Source organism: Daphnia magna, linkage group LG4 (assembly GCF_020631705.1).
Source record: "Daphnia magna isolate NIES linkage group LG4, ASM2063170v1.1, whole genome shotgun sequence".
Lineage (NCBI taxonomy): Eukaryota > Metazoa > Arthropoda > Branchiopoda > Diplostraca > Daphniidae > Daphnia > Daphnia magna.
Genome location: NC_059185.1, coordinates 3437855 through 3455973, shown reverse-complemented (window position 1 = coordinate 3455973; position 18119 = coordinate 3437855). Strand labels below are relative to the sequence as shown.

The following is an 18119-nucleotide window of genomic DNA, read 5'->3' as shown; positions in this document are numbered from 1 at the left end:
ATGTATACACCACTTTTGAGGCTACTCAGTATATTATGGTAGTTGTGGATAGGAGTTGTGTGTATGCGCGTGTCGTTGGCACGTTTCTCACCAAATCGTGAACGTAACAATATCCCGCCGTTGCAACACAACGAAAGTCCATTATTTTTCTTTTCCCATCGATAGTCGCACTCGCCGTGATTGCTGCTGGCGTTACGAGAGTCATTGACAAGAGCCGTTTACAATGCTGAATTCAACGAATTTGTAATCGAAAATTCCCAATCACCGCGAGTGCCTCACAAAATAATAGAAAACGTTGAAATAATAAAGCGCTATCGTCGCGCCATATTGAGATTTTCCAACGTTGTCAAACAAAGAGCTATATGCACATCATCATCGTCCACTATATAGCGAAAAAAGAAAAAGGCAAAGTAAACACGCAGTTGAGTAAAGAATTGTGTTACAAGTGCAAAGTATGATTCGCCAAAAAAAAAAAGAGGGACACATCCCCAACTCTGGTTGATGAGCGTCTTACGAAATTCGTAGGAAAACAGTGAATAGAAACAAGAGAAAATATATTTCGTTGAAATATCACGTTTCAAAGCGAACGTGGTTCCTATTTTTCATGGTCTCCGCCGCAGATTGATTGTGGCCACTTCTTACGGGAGCAGCAGCTGGACGTGGTACACTTTTGCTGCCGTGCATTGCAACATATGCCATTTGAATTCTCGCTGTTGCTTCTAATGAAACAAGAAACCTCTATTGTATACATCCTGGACGGAAAAAAAAAGATTGATTGGCCTCGTGTAACTAAAGGTACACACACATAAATATACTAGAAAAGAGTGTACACAGTTTTCATCCATCTAGATAAGTAGATGGATACATCCACAACTGCTTGCTGCAGCAGCAGCTGCTGGATATATGAAATTCTTTTTGTCTTGCGTTCGTGCCACAGAGAGCCGCATATCATGGGCCGTGACATGTTGTCATCGTGTCCACCGCGCCATGAAGGTCTCCATAGAGTTTGTGTGTTGACATTCCCAAACTGGGATTTTTGTTTTCAGGAAGAGAAAGCCAGCAAAGAACATGCGGTCATTAATTCTTTTTTAAACCTGCCAAAATTCTTCCCTGTTGGTTTCAAATAACTTTGAACTCCCCGCGTCACTGGACGTTGTGAATGTTCACAAGTTTTTTTGTTTTGTTTTTTTAATATTTCTCGTTAGTTTATTCCCATTTTTCTACCTAACTTCTTTTAACTTTAATTTAGGCCTTGTAAATTGTTATGGGATGTCTTATAAGAAATCTTGAAAATACAAGAGTCCCGATAGGCAATCGTAAACAGCATCCAATGATATCCATAATGGTCGAGTCATTGTTCTCATCTTGATTCAAGAGGCAGTGCATAGAAATGACAGGTGTGACAAGGTTTATAGGCTTACACGTGTCCGTGTAACGAAGCTAAAGTTCGTTCATATCAATGACAGTTTGAATGGATCATTTCCAATCGGTGTGACCGCCCGTTTTATTGTACAGTTGTGCACAAAGTGCCATTGTTCTTCAGTGAATCGGGAAAGGCTCCGTAACAGTCCATTGATTACAGGTAGACTATTTTTGAAAAATCAAGGGACTGTATGTAGATATTTTTTTTATTTATTGTGTTTCAGTATAATTCGATTAGATATGCAGAAATGACAGGAGGAATACCCGCCCTTATATTCCTAAAAATACATGGCTACCAGATCCATGAGTGTGATAGGCCATTATGGCGTTCGTTGAAAATATACAAGCCAACGACGATGAGTTTATTCGTGTTGAATCTCGTCTCAATGGCATCGCAGCATTTCAAAAAGTCTATGTAGAAAAATATTTTGAAACTCACTAATACCAGTGTGTACTCTGTGAACTAGAACTCGTTTGTAAAAATTTAAACGAGTCACGTAGAAGAAAATGGGTGCCACCATTTTTTCTTTTTTTGATTTTTCAAAATTTAAACAAAAAAAAGTTTGATGAGTGGTGGAAAATTTCGTTGAATGCTGTTGAACCAACAAACTTGTTAGGCAACTAGATAGATAATTGAATAACAAGTTTGTCTTTTTGTGAGAGATCATTGATACTTTGTCCTCGAATTGGAAATGTCGCTAATCTATTCATCATTTGATTCTTGTTTGTTACATAGAATTTTCTTTCTATTGTTCAGAGTTCAGCACACATGTCCAACGATATCCTTACTAATCAGCTAAACAAACGCATCTGTAAAAATATATAGACATATAACTGATTCTATATAGAAATATATAGAAAGGTTTAAAGGATTTGATAAGTTATAGCTGAGTCAATTTAATAATTTCTAATCTTCAAACTAACTAAAACAGAAGAGTCTGTCTATATTTGAATAAAGGCCTTTATAAAGAAAAAAATAACCAGACGTGCAGGCGTTGATGGAGATCTCAGGTAAAACAATTAAGTTTTCTATTTTTGCCTGTTGACTTAAATGGTCTGCCTAATTTGTCATTTCATTTCTCCATCTGCGTCTTTTGTTTAATGAATTGGATTTGACTGGGAACGACCGGACGGGTTTGGCCTCTTCATTAGTAATTCGATGTATTTGGAAAGACATCGACACGATTTTTTGGTTCGAAAGATAATTTGTGGCCATTATGTAGACTGACAAGCGGCACGGTTGATACGCTTGTTCAATCAACACACTTTTAGGCAAACTGACATTAAAAAGGACCATTAATGCATTTTTGACTTAGCAAACTGAGAACAGCCAACTTGTTTTTTTTTATCACCGTGAACGAATATTTGCACGATCTTTCATGGAAATGGGGACACATAAAAAAGAAAAATTTCAAAGTGTTAATAGTGGTATAATCGATTACCGCCATGGGCTAACTTTTGAAACTTTGTTTTCAAGTTTTATACACTGTGGGTCAGAGCAAAGAAAACTGCGCAAGACCCATTACATCCCTCAAAACATGCCTAGAAGTATCGCTCCAAACTGGTTCGATTTACGTCATTATTCATTCCTCAATAGCTGGTTAGTGACTTGTACAATTCACAGAATGTGGACAACTCTGGCAAAGAGAAATGATTAGAATGGCTTGTGTTTTGAGTTTTATTTTTATTGAAATCAAGGACTGAGGTCAATTTCTCTTTTTGTTGGATATCTAAGCCTTTACTGCCATCTGTTAGAAGTGAGCTATAATAATTTCAAAACGGCCAAAATGTTTGAGACATTTTAGAGCTACCGCTTTCCGACACCAGGTTTTTATAGCAGATACCAGGGGTGCGTCAAGTGGCAAATCAGACGAATCCTGATTTTCCATAAGGCCCTGTACAAAGTGTAGTACAAGCTGATTACCGCCAGGAGGCTGCTGAGATCAGGTATATAGCGTTTCTAGTGTATTGTTGTTAATCAGACGAATCAGGATTCGTCTGATTTGCCACTTGACGCGCCCCAGGGGTCACTTCAAGGATTCAGAGTTTAGGTTTTTTAGTCTTATTTATGTGTTACCACCAGTGCATTGTTTTGATTCTCACCTGTGACTTGTGTGACGGAAGGCAGATCCTTACAAATTTCACACCCATCACTCTAATTAAGTTTAAAAAACAGAAATGTAAGTACGACCTTAAAAGTCCATCAAAGTTCCGTATATTTTTGTGCTACAACGATTTTTTGATGAAGGATTAACTTATGGATAAATTGAATGAATCGTGGCCATTAGCAGATGGTGGTAGATTATGCTATCGTCACTGCTTTCGTAACTTAATATTAATTGCATTGGTACCAATTGTTAGTTTATCAAGTGTTGCATCGACGACATTGTTCCACCAAGAAAACCATCAACGACAGTAGAAGACCAATTCCAAGAATAAGAAAAGCTCCGGCCAAGTCGATTGTGTTTAGTCGATGCAACTCTTTTGATTTCTTTATCATCGTTGTTGATTGACATAGTTTCAATCCCCTTTTTCCGTATTTATTGCTCCAGTAGTCAACAAGTCCAGTTTGATACAAGTCCAGCACTCTGCAAACGTAAGACAAACATTAGCTTCACCATCACTGAACAAAATGGATTCTTACCCTTGATTCATGGAACTACGATAAATGTTTCCCTTTCTTATAAAGAGTGCAGTAAACGAATAGCCTCTGGTTTGTGTTCCTAGGTGAACCCGACATTTTCCCGTTTCTGCAAAATCTTTGCCTATGCGATAATCTAAATAATTCACCAGCTGAACAGTAGAACAACAATCGGTTAAAAGCCCATCGAAGATATTGACTGTCTATTGTTTACATCAGAGTAAGCACAGCAGCCCGATGCGACTTTGCGGAATGCAGTGTCTCTATCAGGTATTATATATTCAGGATGGTGGCGAAAAACATCTCCCATTTTCTTCAACGGCCCGCTCGTTGCGCTCTAAGAACATCATCATAAAATTGTGTTTATCATACAACTTGTTTTACTGTTTTTAGAGGCGAACCAGGATAAGTTCTCGTCCTATGCCATCGTCTATAATGAGGTAAGCAAGAATTCCTTTTTCAATGATTTCAAACGCGTCTTTAGGCGGAGTACTCATTTTACGCGCGGTCAGATGAGCCGTGAGCGTGCCACTGTACACGTTTACCATAACCAATGCTAACAGGCACCAAGCGGACGCGGTTAAGCGGAAAGGCAATTTGGCCAGGTGATTGGGTAAAGTAAACACTTCGCCTACGATGAAATCAATTAATTTCTTTAATTCATTCAAAGGATAAATTTGAATATCGCGAGACCCACCCTGATTTGTTAAAATGGCTATCAGATGAAAGATGTAGTCACCGATGAGAAACAGTCTATTCCGGCGGATGCCATTGCCATGCAAATTTAATACAGATAGGACTGCAAAGCAGCCAGCGACAGCCAAGAGAGAGACAAGTACCATTGCCCACACCTATTTAATGAGTCTTGGGTGATTAAACAAAATTTAATTCGCTATTAAAACAAAATGAACCGTCGGTTGAAATGGCTTGATTGTAGATAAAATGGTATTTTCTACTGTCAAGGCAGGTGTAAGCAATGCACTGTTGTCCTCTTGGGCAGCGCCAACAAAGTCGAACGCTTGACTACGTGCTAGGCTCACAACAACTGGCGGTCCCAACACGTCAAAATCCTTTTTTAAAGTTACAAAGGTATAAGAATAAATAGTGAAATAATTAAAATTGATCAAACTAATGTAGTTAAACTGACTCTTAGAAGAAGACGGCCGCCTGCCCCGCTCCACGATCCACTGCCGTTAAGCATTTCCGATTTACCCAGCGCCAAACCAGTTAACGGGATAATTTTGTACCTTGCATTTAAAAGGTGCCATCAGTGAATAGTTTAACACGGAAAATGTAATTAACTTACGTGAAATCTAAACGCTTAGAAAGCCATTCAATCGCCTGTACCCAAGAGCCGTGGTATTGTTGCTCGTCATCCGTTGAATTTTTCGCCATGAAATGCGGAGGTCTCTATTTGATGTAATCCAAAAACTGAAATTTACACAGCAAGAAAAATTCGTTTTTCATACCTCAATCATCCCAAATTTGAAGAAGCGTTGTTGCTGAGCGTGCCCTTGGAATTCATTGAAAAGGATCGCTGCAAATTGAATTAGCTTTCTGCAAAGCATGTCACACGCAAGAATTAGTCAACTATAGTAGTTAAGCTCGTCAACTGATCGCAAGAGTATCTGTAGGCGCAATATTTATAGTTTGTTGTGTACAGTGCTTTTCAATTTCTGCGGGGGTCATGCGCCTCGATCATTAAGGAAAAAATTGATCTGAATCCGAATGCGGAAGAATCAATCGAAGTAAAACATCCGTGTTAAAGTGTTGTTATATGCGGAACTGTCAAGTGGATCAAAATATTGCAGCAATCGCCATGGAAACGGTTTTGTTTTCAACTTAAAAGAATATCTATATGAAATCGCCAGTATCCAATTTCATGAACATAAATTTTTCACACCAACGATGCGTTTTTATGTCAAACATTTTGCTCGGGAAGCTGATTGTTGACGGCTGTCTCCGTTCGGTTTCCATGAAAATAAGGGAAAGCAAACTATTCGAACACATCGACAGTTTTTAATTCTTAATTCAAGCCGTAGGACATCGACTTCCACGAGATTGCGCAAGTCAATCAGCACCGCTACGCACCGATTGCTGCTGAAATGTCAAGAAAGACTTCTGTTGAGATCAATTCTGCTGTTTCATCGTCGCTTTTTAAAGTGAAACCCGGAGCTTTGGCGTGTCATTCGATCTGATGGCGAACAACATTTTCTGTTGTTGTGGTAGAAGAAACTGTCTCTTGTTTGGTGAAGTTGAATTGTATCAAATGAAAAATAGCTTTTGATGATTCTATCATTTGAAATGCTATCGATGTTTAGGATCGATTGTTGGGACGAACAAAGTCCTTCTTACAGACTATCATATTTTTGGGTGGGAATGTAGTCAGCACGCCAATGAAAAATGCAAATTGTTCGTCCGCAGAACATACGTTGTTTCTTATACGTTTCCCAAAAGTAAGATACATTTGGAAAGAAGTCTGTATGCACATATTGTCTTTTTTGCGGATAACGGATGGGATATACGTAAGTTAGCAACTGTTGCCTAGCGAATATTGGAGCAAATCACAAGTTCACATGGTTTCCACACCCCAAAATTCTGTCTATACCTTGATCTTGCTTAATTTTTTTTCCCATTTGGGCTTCTACTGAGACCTTCAGGTTCGTTGGGGACGCAGAGATGAGAAAAAGATCAAGCCGAAGCAGACGGATCATTTTACCTCAGTTTTAAGAAAAATAAAGGATGGGCTGGGAGAGAAATGCGAACGAGGAATACGAAAAGCGGCCATCATGGATTTTTTTGTCACCCGTTCCCCCAGTTCCGATCCTCTGACTGAATATTTCTTACTTACTGAGGCGGCCATCTTGGATTTGGAATGTCATCCCTTCGTTCAGTTCCAATTCAACGACGGTCTTGTTAACGTCGTTATCGATAGAGAAAAGTGAAAAAATAAGTGCTGACACAGGGAAAGACTTAACAATAAAGGTATAAAAGAAAAAGACTTGACAATGTCGTAAACACTGTATTAAAGAAAGGAACGTCAGTTTTTAGAAAAGAAAACAATGGAGTGCTGTTACCAAGAGAAACATCCTCCTGTTGCATCGGGAAACGTACACCTATCCCTTGGAAATTAAACGCAGACCTGAGGCTGGGTAAGCACAGCCACCATCTTAAATTTGACATAGCTGCATGTATAGAATAGATAAGTATAGTCTTCTTAGCTCAGTGGTAGAGCGCTGGTCTCGTACGAAATTAATAGTAAACCAGATGTCGGGAGTTCAATCCTCTCAGAAGGCACAATTCAAACTTCATTACAGTCAAAGCAACTACTGATGTTGAATAACTAGAAGAATTCGAACCGGTTGTATTTTTATGTCTTATTCAATGGCCGCGCCCGCAAAATGATCATATCTTAATTGACTTAAGTGAACGAATGATGTGCGGACAAGGCAAAAGGTTCGGGGTTTTTTATTTTTTGAGTTCGTTCCCTCGTGTTTATTTGAAAGACAATTAAATCTTCAGGCTAGGAAAGCGTTGGTTTAGTTGCTTCCGGTCATGTTCTCCTGTTGTTATCATCCGATATTTTTCAAGTCTAACCAGACAAATGTGGCAGCATCTAGAATTTATTTAAATGTAATTACCCACAACTTGCCAAGTCAAATATGCGGAGGAACGGTAGAGAAATCGCTGAAATTAAAAGCTGCCCTCCACTTATCGTTCAATGTTTCATAACAGGATTGAAACCAATGACCTTCCACTGATTAAAAAGTTGTTATGATGTTGGGGAAATACGTGCAGTGACGTCAAAATTTGAAAAAAAGAACAGGTTGGCTTGGGGTTTTTCAAACGTTGACCTATATAATTCTCTTTCACTTCATTACCATAAAAGATTACAAAAATCATAACGAAATCTTCTAAATCCAGAACATAGTAACAAACGTGAAAGCAATCCAATTCGTTGGCGGTATTGACATTAAAGTCGGTCATTACACCGAAACGGAAAAACCCCGACACCAGCAGCACGGGATGCTGTTCTTTCATAAGATATTGCCAGGGCTTTCTCGTTCCTCAATATCGACGCTAGCACTTTTCTTTTTTCCACATAGAGCCGGAAATGGATCGGCCACCTAAACCTTTACTATACTAAACAAACTGCGTCGTCAGGGAGGGATTAGCTCAAACAAAATGATGGCATCGGTATGGGCGTGAAGAACGCAGGTCAGAGTCGCACCAACGCCAGGACGCGTGATCGTGAAAGCCAAAGCCCGGAAACTCTGTGTCAGGATTTCGCTCCATCGTGAATGCGACGTGGATGAGACGTAATAAAGTCCGGTATGGGATTGGCCCATTATGAATGACTTAAGCACTTCAACCCAAATTTTACGTTTAGAAAATCTGCTATCGTTTTGCTGCTCGTACGCGTATAATGTGTTTCAAAGACGTTCGTTCGATTTGCTTATGTTTCTTTGTTTAAAACGATTGGATTTTTGGGATTAAGTGTTCGGCGCAAAAGAAAATAGGAGATTGAGATGACGACGTGGGCCAGGTAACTCTATTTTTACAACGAAATAGTCGTTCCGTTTTTCGATTGTAACACGCAAGTATTCAGTTTGCAATATATATATATGTCAAGAATAGCATAACTTTTTTTTACAAGTAATAAATAAATATTAATGGAATCAATTACGGTAAAAATTTACGATGTGATGTTTGATAATAAATAAGGTCTTCATGTTTGCTGAGCAGAGGAGGCCTTTAAGTCTTCCGAACGACATCGAGGTTAACGTAGCCTACTTGTTCAACAAGTTAACCGAAAAGCCAGCCAGGGAATCTTTGTGGGCTAGCTTCGCGAATGATTCGAGCCTGATGATAGTTAACAGCAGGGAATTTGGCGAACTCCTGCACTCCGGCCATCGTCGTCGTAATGCAGAGGATGACAAAGACAAACATCATAAGAATAACTCCCTATGGAAGAATAAAACAATTATTTAAGGTATAAGAACAATACTTCCATCGCATCAGAGATATCTATACAAGTATAACAGTTAAATGAATGTTTTATTGGAAAATGAGAATTACCTTGTTCATGGTGAAGTATAAATGACACGTTTGGTTCTTTAAAAATTGAATAAGGGCTTCAGTAGTTGTTCTGCGCTCTTCAACTGTGCGGATTGTGATGAAAAGGTCTTCGCGCACCTCGCATTTTATACTTGCCGAAGGTTCGATACGTGACTCTTTTTTTCTTTCTTTTTTCGCCAATTCAAAGTTGCTTTTCTCCTCGAGCTCCTTAAGTTTTCGAGCTGGTTCAAGGCCTCTGGGATTCCCCAACAAATAAAGTCATTATAACGAGAATGAAACGCAATGTCACACCAGTTCTTTTTTGTTTACGTGTATCCACTCCGGATTACAGTTGCAGGTTGGCGTACTCGAATGCCCTCCATTGTGACACGCACGCAAAACCTGTTCTTTCCCATTCAGATTTGAACACAGGTGATATGTGTACCTCGCGTGTAAAAACACTTTTGCTCGAACGAAAGGGATGTGTCGTTTAAGAAAACAGAGAATCTGAAAATGGTTTTTCTGTAGAGCTTGTCGAACGTGCAGGTTAAGCAGTCAAAGCCTCTTCACCAGGTCTAAAAACATCCTCCCAAATACGTAGTCTGTTACCGCACTTGTTTGCTGATCGCTGCGACGGTTTTGCTGCAACAGATTAGAAATATAGCTGACGCTGTTTTTTGCGTAGCCTATTAGAGAGGCGACCATGAACTGAATAAGAAAAGCGTCCTGAGAATTTACGTAAGTAATTCTCTTGATTGGAATGCGTTTCCAACAGCAAGCCTAAGATCGCTCCTGCACGTATAGCAACGTATGTTTAATTTGACCCCCACCCGGAGAATTTTGTTTTGAAATATAATAATCGTAAGCAGTAAAGGTGTGTTAACTGTCTTCTTCGCAGGCACAATGATTGTTATGGGACGTGCAATCACGTTAAGATTTTTTTAAATGTTAATGTTAAGATTTTTTGGAACGACCTTTTGTTTTATTGAATATCTTTCACTATTATTTATTTATTTGTTTGCTATGTGAACAGCAAGAAGGTTGACATTCTGCCAATATGTACCGAGCCGTTCGTCTTCCATCGTAGGGTAAATTACAAAAGCTGAAGATTTGATTTAACAAGCAGTTTGATGATACGCTAGATGAATTTTTCGGGAGGGACATCGCTTACGACAGAAAAACAAAAATTTCTAAGGTAATACAATACCAATATATTACATTTTCGTACAGGTTACATAAGGTTTGGCTGTTTTTCTGTTTGCGTATATCGGACAGGTTTGACCATAACGTCCTTCAGCCATAAATGAATATGGCTGGAAATGTGGGGAAATACGCAAAATGACGTTTAAAATTTAAATGACCTCTTCTAGTCTGGACATACTGACCTAGATATTTGTTTTTCCACTTGGTTAGCGTAGTCGATTAACGGCATCACAACAGCTAAAGAAAAAGATGTAGATTACAAGCAAACAAACCAAATAAAGGACGTGACAATTTCAGCACCAAATCCAATGACAAGTGACATTGAAATTCTTCGGAGACATTCCAATTCTATCCGTCTCCAGCCTCCATATTGGACTATGCGAATGGTCTGCGCCGAAAAAAATTTGACTTATACATTGAGCGAGAGAGAATTTTCACTTTGGTTCGCTGTCTCGGTAGAGGGGCATAACATATCTGGTGGTCTCCGATGGCCTTCGTGTACGGACTGAATTTTTTAAAATAGTAGAATAGCTCGACTTACCATTTAGCTGCTGTTGCCAATGTCCAACGAGGCAATCTTGACGGCCAACGCTGATTGTAGGGCAGGACCCTTAATAGTGAAGGACTTCAGCTTGGCTATGTAAGCGTATTTTGAGATTTTAATATCCGATATTGGAATAACACTCCAGTTCGCTTCATTTACTCCATTTCATCTTAAAGTAATGGGACGAAAAAAATGGAAGAGATCGTTTAATAGTTAGCAAAACTGAAGTTACTGTATCGCAGAAACCACCTGGACATACAAGTCCAGGTGAGAGAACTAGGAATTTAAATCCTATCTCACTCTGCAACATTGCATGTATTGCCCAGTACATAGGCATCTTCCCACTTTTATCAAAATCTGCGAAAAACGACATCTCATGGAATTTTAAAAAAATCCCACGGCATAAACCAAATTGAACGTTGATTTCGATTAAGTTGTTGGTTTTCTTGTTAAACATGTTTAAACGAAAAAAAGTGCAAAATACAATAAGTCGGTCTTAAAATGGCGGGCTTAATTAATCAAGTAAAACTAGATATCTTATCAATAGGTGGCTACACTGTTTAGTGGATGGTCTGCACTCTGCAGTAGAAATTAATGGTTCATCTTATGTGGCCTAGTTCTTAGGGATTCGAGACGTGTTCAGTATGGAACGCCGTTTAACCCACTCTTTTTTTAGTCAACTCTTTTTCCATGGTTGTCCGTTTATTTTGCAAATAAATATATAACTTGCATAGCCATCTAGCGGTGAAAATCGTTACTTGAAGGAGGGAATTCAATAGATGACGCCTTTAAGGGAGCAATCAATACCTAACTATTGTTGATCGAATGTTAGGTCGATTTCGACGCAATTGTACAGTTAATGGCGTCGCGTATGTCGAATCAAAACTAAAACAGTCGACTTAAAAAATAAAACAAAAAATCCTTTCTCTTTACAATACCTTTCAAAGGCTATATACCGGGCTAGACAATAAATGCGGAATGACTGGGGTGTGTTTTGACCAGAGGCGACTAGAGCGCTTAAATCTTTGCGATGGCTAAATAAAAAAAAGGCCTTGTACACATCCGCTGATTGCGTATACAGATACTAAATAAGTATATACTATGCACGTACAGAAGCACGATCGAAAGAATGTGAATTCCTTTTTGGGTAGACACTTTACCGATGAAATTACAGAGACATTTAGCTCCAATATGTTTTATTTAAAGGTTCACTGTGCTATGTGTGCGTGAACCAAACAACGTTCCGTTTTCCCGTGCCAGAGCTTTTGTGTTTGACATACAATGAGTCGCTGCTAAAAGTTCGTGGTGGTTTCCCTCTTTTTCTTTTTCGAAGAGAACAAAAATAAAGAAAAAAAAAAAAAACTGCGACCACATAATGGATTTTTCGGAACATTCTCAAGTGACCAACTTCCTTTCAAATGGAAACACCTTCTTCCCCCCCACACAAAATTTGAACGTTTTATTTTGGAACAAAATTTCGTAAATCGTATTTGTGATGATCTTATTGAAACTTTACACTCCGGATAAATCCAGAAAGGAGGGATCTAGAGTGCATCCGCTGGAGGTGGATGAACGAAGGAATAGTGCCATCTTTTTATCTGATAGAAAATAAAAACGCATCAAATGATCTGCGACGGGGTGTTGAATTAGCCATAACCGTTGGCGATAACGTTCGAAATTTCCAAAGTCTTAAAGACTTCGGTAAAGTCAAATAAATTTTGCTTTGTTAGTTGATGGAAATGGACGTGGAAGCAGATGGCTTCTAAACAGACTTGTTTTATCCGGTTATGAACGGCATACCGATGGACTGGAGCGCAAAAAAAAAATTTGTTTCTTGATAGAAATTCCGTCCACAATATTTATATAACCAATACTGGTACCGCTTCTTCACGATATTTTTGTCAATAGATGGCGAGCGGAGCGCTCATAGTGGTCGCGATTCCGGCAATCTGGCAACCTGACACTATTTCCCGCGAGGCGAGATGGATGGTTTGTGCTTCGTTGCTGTTTTGCATGTTCTTTTTGTTTCGGGTGTTGTTGGACACAAACCGATGTTTTTTCGTGACAGAGAGCGCGTTGGCACAACGCAAAGATGCTTTTTCATTCATGTGCGTTCTCGAAATAGGGAACGTGAAACAAGTGAAGCCCACGTTAATGTTTGCTGCATGTTTTGATCATCTGTAGGTGGCTCGCCATTAGAGACTGTACTTGAAGACCCTTCATCTTCATTCCGAAAGTGCAATTCAGTAGTAGCCTTGCAAGAGTTTTGTTGGGCTTCGTTTGTTTGCTAGTGCAAATCGTAACGTCGATTCTCTACTTCAAACAAAATCAATATGCCCATAAAAATGAGAAAACGGTACATGTAGAATGAGAGTTGGGAGGAGCAAAGCAGCATGTTTTGTTTCATCATATTTCAATGTTGTAAATGTTTGATTAGGGTCTTTCAAAGTTGTAAATGTTTGATTGAGATCTTCTTAAGTTTTGGGCCAAGGATTTGATTGCCAGTGGAAAGGAAATGGTAACAAAATTTTGGTGAGTTTTTAAAAAGTGAATTTATGTTAAGCTAGTTTTAATATAAGGAAAAAATGGTTAAGTAACAGATAAATTTAAAGAAAGATACCAAAGGAAGTGTGCCATTCCAAGTTGCCATAACATGTTACTTGTAAGTTTTTACATAACTGTATTTCATCTAACATTTCCACAATGCCTGTACCATCATAGTACTTACAGTTGCAGTATTTTGGCTGACAAAGAAAAAGTCTAGGTGAATGACACTAGACGATGCTAAGATGACGAATGTCTTTTCCAGATCAGAATCATGTGCACTTCCATCTTAATTTGTTTGCAAGCCTTAAGGTATGCAATCAAACTTCAGATTTTTAATTTCTTGCTAGCCAATCATTATCCATTCACTTCATGTTGCAGATACACAAAACAGGGTTTTTGTGAGATTTGAATAAAACACCAATACAGGAGGCTAGAGAAATGCTTCCTACCACCATTTAGATCATGCCCTTGTAATATTTTCTCATTTTCAAAGGTATGTGATGTTTTAGTGTATTACATTGCATCATTTCATTTTTATAGGTAGGCAGTTTCAGTACGAAAGCAAAAGCTATGCATGTAGCCCCTCCTTGTCTGCTGTATTTGTTCTTCCTGCTATAAGATTCGTTCAAGCGCAGGAACTTCTAGGTAAAACCTGGCTAATTGCCGACAAAAACATTGAGATTAGAAAACAACTTTTCCACTGTGATGCTTTTAAAAATTATTACTTAAAATTGCATTTTATATACGGTTCCTGGTATAAATCTTTTTCTCTCGTGTCATTTTCTGATTTAACGAAGGACATCAGTCACGGGTTCCCACCAGACATCAGGTAGGCAGACGAAGAACATATCGTGGGAATAGGAATCGTTAATATTTTGAATGGTGAAAAAATCAGCGTCGAAAAAGTTTTTATCGGTGCTTTCGTCTTGTAGTTGGTTTACAGCCACAAAATTTATGGCTGTATTTCCACCATGGAGTATTCTTGTTTCTGGTAAAATCCTGTGATTCAATCAAAGATTTTCACCGCTTAATCTGGCATGTTAAATTGACTTAACCACTACCTTGGTTTATCAGATGTGAAGCCCGCTCTAACAGAATGATGTACGCAAGAACTCACCGTCGGAATTCTAGTCCTTTAAGGAAGTGGCTCAGGACCGGGTGATCAACTCTTGGACATGAACCTTCAAGAGAACAATAGAAACACGACGTGTCGGGTATCACCGAAGAACCATCTTAGAATCGGACTGTTATGTCTAGCCTGGCGACTATGCAAGATTTGATTGCCTGTCTTCATATCAACCAAAGCCCGCGACTTTTTTGTATTAACGCGCTGCGGACTAACAGGTTACAATAGGGGCAAGTCCCGCGTTGATCTGGTCAATTTGTTGTAAGGCCAACCCGATCAGTGGTTGTTCAACGCGGGTCATGGCCGAGCACTAGCTTATCGCTTTTGAGCACTATCGCTTGCAAGCAAACGAAATCGAACTGATACGTTCCTTTACAGGCTTGTTTGCCGTTTACCTTTTTCCCTATTTGTACGTAGCTAAACCCTGCATTTGAGTTAACAGCTCCAGACTGTATGATGTAGTATATCAGGAGTAGTTATGGGGGTATTATTCTCTTTGCACGTTAGAGCTTGAGCTGCAGGTGTAAGGTATGTATACTAGATGGCGTATGTTCTGTACGGAAACGCTGTGGCTGAGCTGCGAGTGTGAGGTATGTATACTAGATGGCGTAGTAAGCAAACTCCAGTACGGTCCTATTGGACGTGGAAGCGCCACTGTACTAACAATATGTCTTTTACTGGAGCACTCTGGCGTCCCAAAATATGTCAAGAGTGTACTGGCGTTTGCGTAAAGAACGGCTGCAGTCTGAACCGTAGCACGTGTAACTCAATGGGTTTTTGCAGTCGTTGCTACTCCTGGTATACTTTGTGAGCATAAAAAATTTAAATTTTTAGACAAACGAAGTTGCAGTTGGCTCCACTAGAGGCGCTGAATACATTTGCACATCTGGGAACGTTGGAAACTGTTGCACACTAGGTGGCCGTAGATTCACGAGGCATAACGGATAACGCACAAGGTAGTCAATTTGATTAGTTTTTGGTCTGGGTCTTATTCTGTATTTATGGTTGGCAGAAATTCAATAGAGATTTACACCAGGAGAATTCGAGCTGTTCAGCATAACAGTAAGCTGATGGAGTTATGCAACTATTTTGTTGCTAATACAAAAACATGCTCCATATATTTGTACGTATTAACAGCTGAAACTAAATGCAACTTCTTTCACAGGGCTAACGCCTTGTGTTTGTGAAATGTTGAAGTGGTTAGTTACTTCGTCACTTCTAGATGTACTGATTATTATTTTTTGTCATTTATTGTGTAGGCTTTCAGTTTTATTTTTTTTTTTTACTTTAAATCATACCTCTTTCTCTTTGATTTTACTTAATCTCAATTTTATTCTTGTTGCTTTAATTTTGTAATTTGTTTAGTAATCCTTAGTTCCTTACTCTTTGCAGTTTGCCTACCCGGTTTCCAAGATCTTAGCATGTTGCTGATGTAACAACCTTGATACAATCTGAACTTTGAAGCTTACCAAGTGTTCTAGCGTGGCAGGAATTTAAGAAGAGGTATTTTTGTGATATATTTCCTTGAAAATTACTAAAGGAAATAATAGTTAGTGTTATAATCTCACTAACAAAACAAAAAAATTCCATTTCTCGCAAAAGGTATAGGTTTGAATAATCTTCGTTAAAATACATCTTGGGTTGTATATAAAGTAAAATTTTTTAAAAACTAGTTTTCCCAACAGATTCATTATGCACGTGTCGTAACCACCCAACAGAAAATAGTTGTTGATTTTCGTTTTGCACAGATAAGTAAATAGGTTTGAACAATCCTCAAAGCATTTCTCAGGTCTTACTTCTTTGCTGTATCTTCTAGAATTTGTGCCATCCAGCCCTTTGGAATATGAAACTGTTCATCATGGCCTAGGGTTTGTTGAAACAAAAACATTCTATTAATTGTGCATTCTTTAGATAACTCTGGCTAAGAGGATTATATTTCTTATTGGCTGCCAGCCAACTTTTATCTCAAGTATTTATGAATATTCCTTGTTAATTTTATAAGTGTTTTTCTTACAGGTGTTGGTGTGTTGTTGACAAGAAGTTCTACAAAAAAGCTTTGCAAAAAGGGAGCTGTTAATTCAAAGAAAGTCCAGTGTAAATCCAGCTGCTGTGTTTTAAAAACTATGTTGTTGATAACAACAAATATGATGCATGTATTTTCATCTACAGCTGAATTGAGATGCAAGTTCTTTTGTAGGTGTAACACACTGTGCTTGTGTGGTGTTTAAGTAGTTAGTTGCTATAGTCAAATGTCTAGCATTGTATCCTTAGAATAGGTAAGTTGTTAATTTCTAAATTATTTACTTTTAAAGTATTCACAGCAATTGTAGAACAACTAAAATAAATTATTGCCTTCAATTTTGATATAAGAGCTTCTGACTCACATTAAATCTCACATAAAGCAATTTTTTTAAAAGCTAAGTACCCCCTTATAATATGATCATTTTCTGTAAGATACTTGCAACATAACTTGATTTTTGGGGGTTTATGTCACTTATTTTGTTGTCTTTTAATTCTTTTACATTTTTTGTTGTTGAAAAATTGTGTCATTTATGACAAAGGGTCTTTGTGATCATGGCCAATGTTTTGAGCCGGATACCAACGACTATGGTACCTGCCGGCCTTCGCCTTGCCCAGAAAGCAAATGCGACGGTCGCCACATCAAACCATCAAACTCTGAGGTGGCTGTTATAAATCGTTCACACGTGGGCCTTGCAGGCGAAGTACCTATTTGCTCGTTGAGGAATAGGCTAGAGACTATACTTTAATAATTTACAAGTGGGAAAAGGTTGCCTTTAAGCAACAAGAATGTATTGTCCGTGTGTATGTATGAATCATGGCTCAATGGGTGAGAATCGGATTGTGGCGTTGGATGTTTGTGGATGAAATCTCTTCAGAGGTAAAAAGTACTCGATATGTTTGGTGATTTACTATATTGACGCTATCGTAATAAGCTTCTGATAAAAGACGAAAACTTGGACACATTCTATAACGATTAATCCTACTAAACTCATTGTTTTTTAATAAAACACGATTTAATTTTTATTAATTCCATTACAGTTTTCTTCACCATGTCTTGCGTACTGGGTAGATGTATTTCACCACTAGACATACAATCCACTACATCTGAATGGGATTTGAACTTAAGGTATATAGTATTCCAGTACAGCGCTCTATCTTTGAGCTACGAGAGATATCATGTGGGAATCTAAGTCTTCAACACATTAAGGTAACTGTGCAAAGTTGTACATAGGGGATCAAATATCAATGGGGGGGATATAGGGGGGGTTGCCAGGAAGGTATCGCATCCGCCTAGCAACTCCAAGGTCCGTGGTTCGATTCCCAGTAGGTTCCTGGTGTCTTGGGCTTCCCACCTTCCCAGGTGTCTACTTCCCACGTCGCCAGTCGGGTCGAGAAACTTCCCCATTACGAAGTAATGGGACGGATATTTTGGCAAAGTTTAATATAATATCCAATAACAAATTTCAACAAATTGTTCAATTTGATTTATCGAAGTGAATGCGTAGTTTGGTACTTGAACACTTGCAATGGACTTTAATCATTTGCTTCCTCTGCTG

General features: G+C 38.6%; 1 protein-coding gene, 2 long non-coding RNA genes, 1 other non-coding gene and 1 pseudogene across 25 annotated transcripts; 2 read left to right on the top strand and 3 right to left on the bottom strand.

Moving 5' to 3' along the window:
* Positions 1–3632: 3632 nt before the first annotated feature.
* On the bottom strand, positions 3633–4689 carry LOC116921725. The gene is made up of 3 exons (XM_032928060.2): positions 4465–4689; positions 4278–4400; positions 3633–4215 (listed from the first exon to the last, which is right to left on the bottom strand). Exons 1-3 carry the CDS (start codon positions 4609–4611, stop codon positions 4063–4065), a joined length of 423 nt encoding a protein of 140 aa, XP_032783951.2. The 5' UTR covers positions 4612–4689; the 3' UTR covers positions 3633–4062.
* A 51-nt stretch (positions 4690–4740) lies between these two features.
* On the bottom strand, positions 4741–5948 carry LOC116920106 (annotated as a pseudogene).
* A 1326-nt stretch (positions 5949–7274) lies between these two features.
* On the top strand, positions 7275–7360 carry Trnat-cgu. Its single transcript is given in 2 exon segments — positions 7275–7310; positions 7325–7360. It is a non-coding gene; the product is annotated as a tRNA-Thr (tRNA).
* Positions 7361–8667: 1307 nt separating this feature from the next.
* Positions 8668–9810, bottom strand: LOC116921724. The gene is made up of 2 exons (XR_006645442.1): positions 9143–9810; positions 8668–9028 (listed from the first exon to the last, which is right to left on the bottom strand). It is a non-coding gene; the product is annotated as an uncharacterized LOC116921724 (long non-coding RNA).
* Positions 9811–12263: 2453 nt separating this feature from the next.
* Positions 12264–16905, top strand: LOC116921726. 22 transcript variants are annotated; one of them, XR_006645457.1, is made up of 8 exons: positions 12264–13724; positions 13794–13885; positions 13956–14060; positions 14213–14406; positions 14490–15497; positions 15554–16293; positions 16358–16409; positions 16558–16905. It is a non-coding gene; the product is annotated as an uncharacterized LOC116921726 (long non-coding RNA). The 22 variants fall into 22 exon arrangements; XR_006645462.1 differs by having other exon boundaries at positions 12267–13724; positions 15554–15740; positions 15934–16044; positions 16227–16905; XR_006645463.1 differs by having other exon boundaries at positions 12268–13724; positions 15554–15664; positions 15934–16044; positions 16215–16905.
* The last annotated feature ends 1214 nt before the right edge of the window (positions 16906–18119 follow it).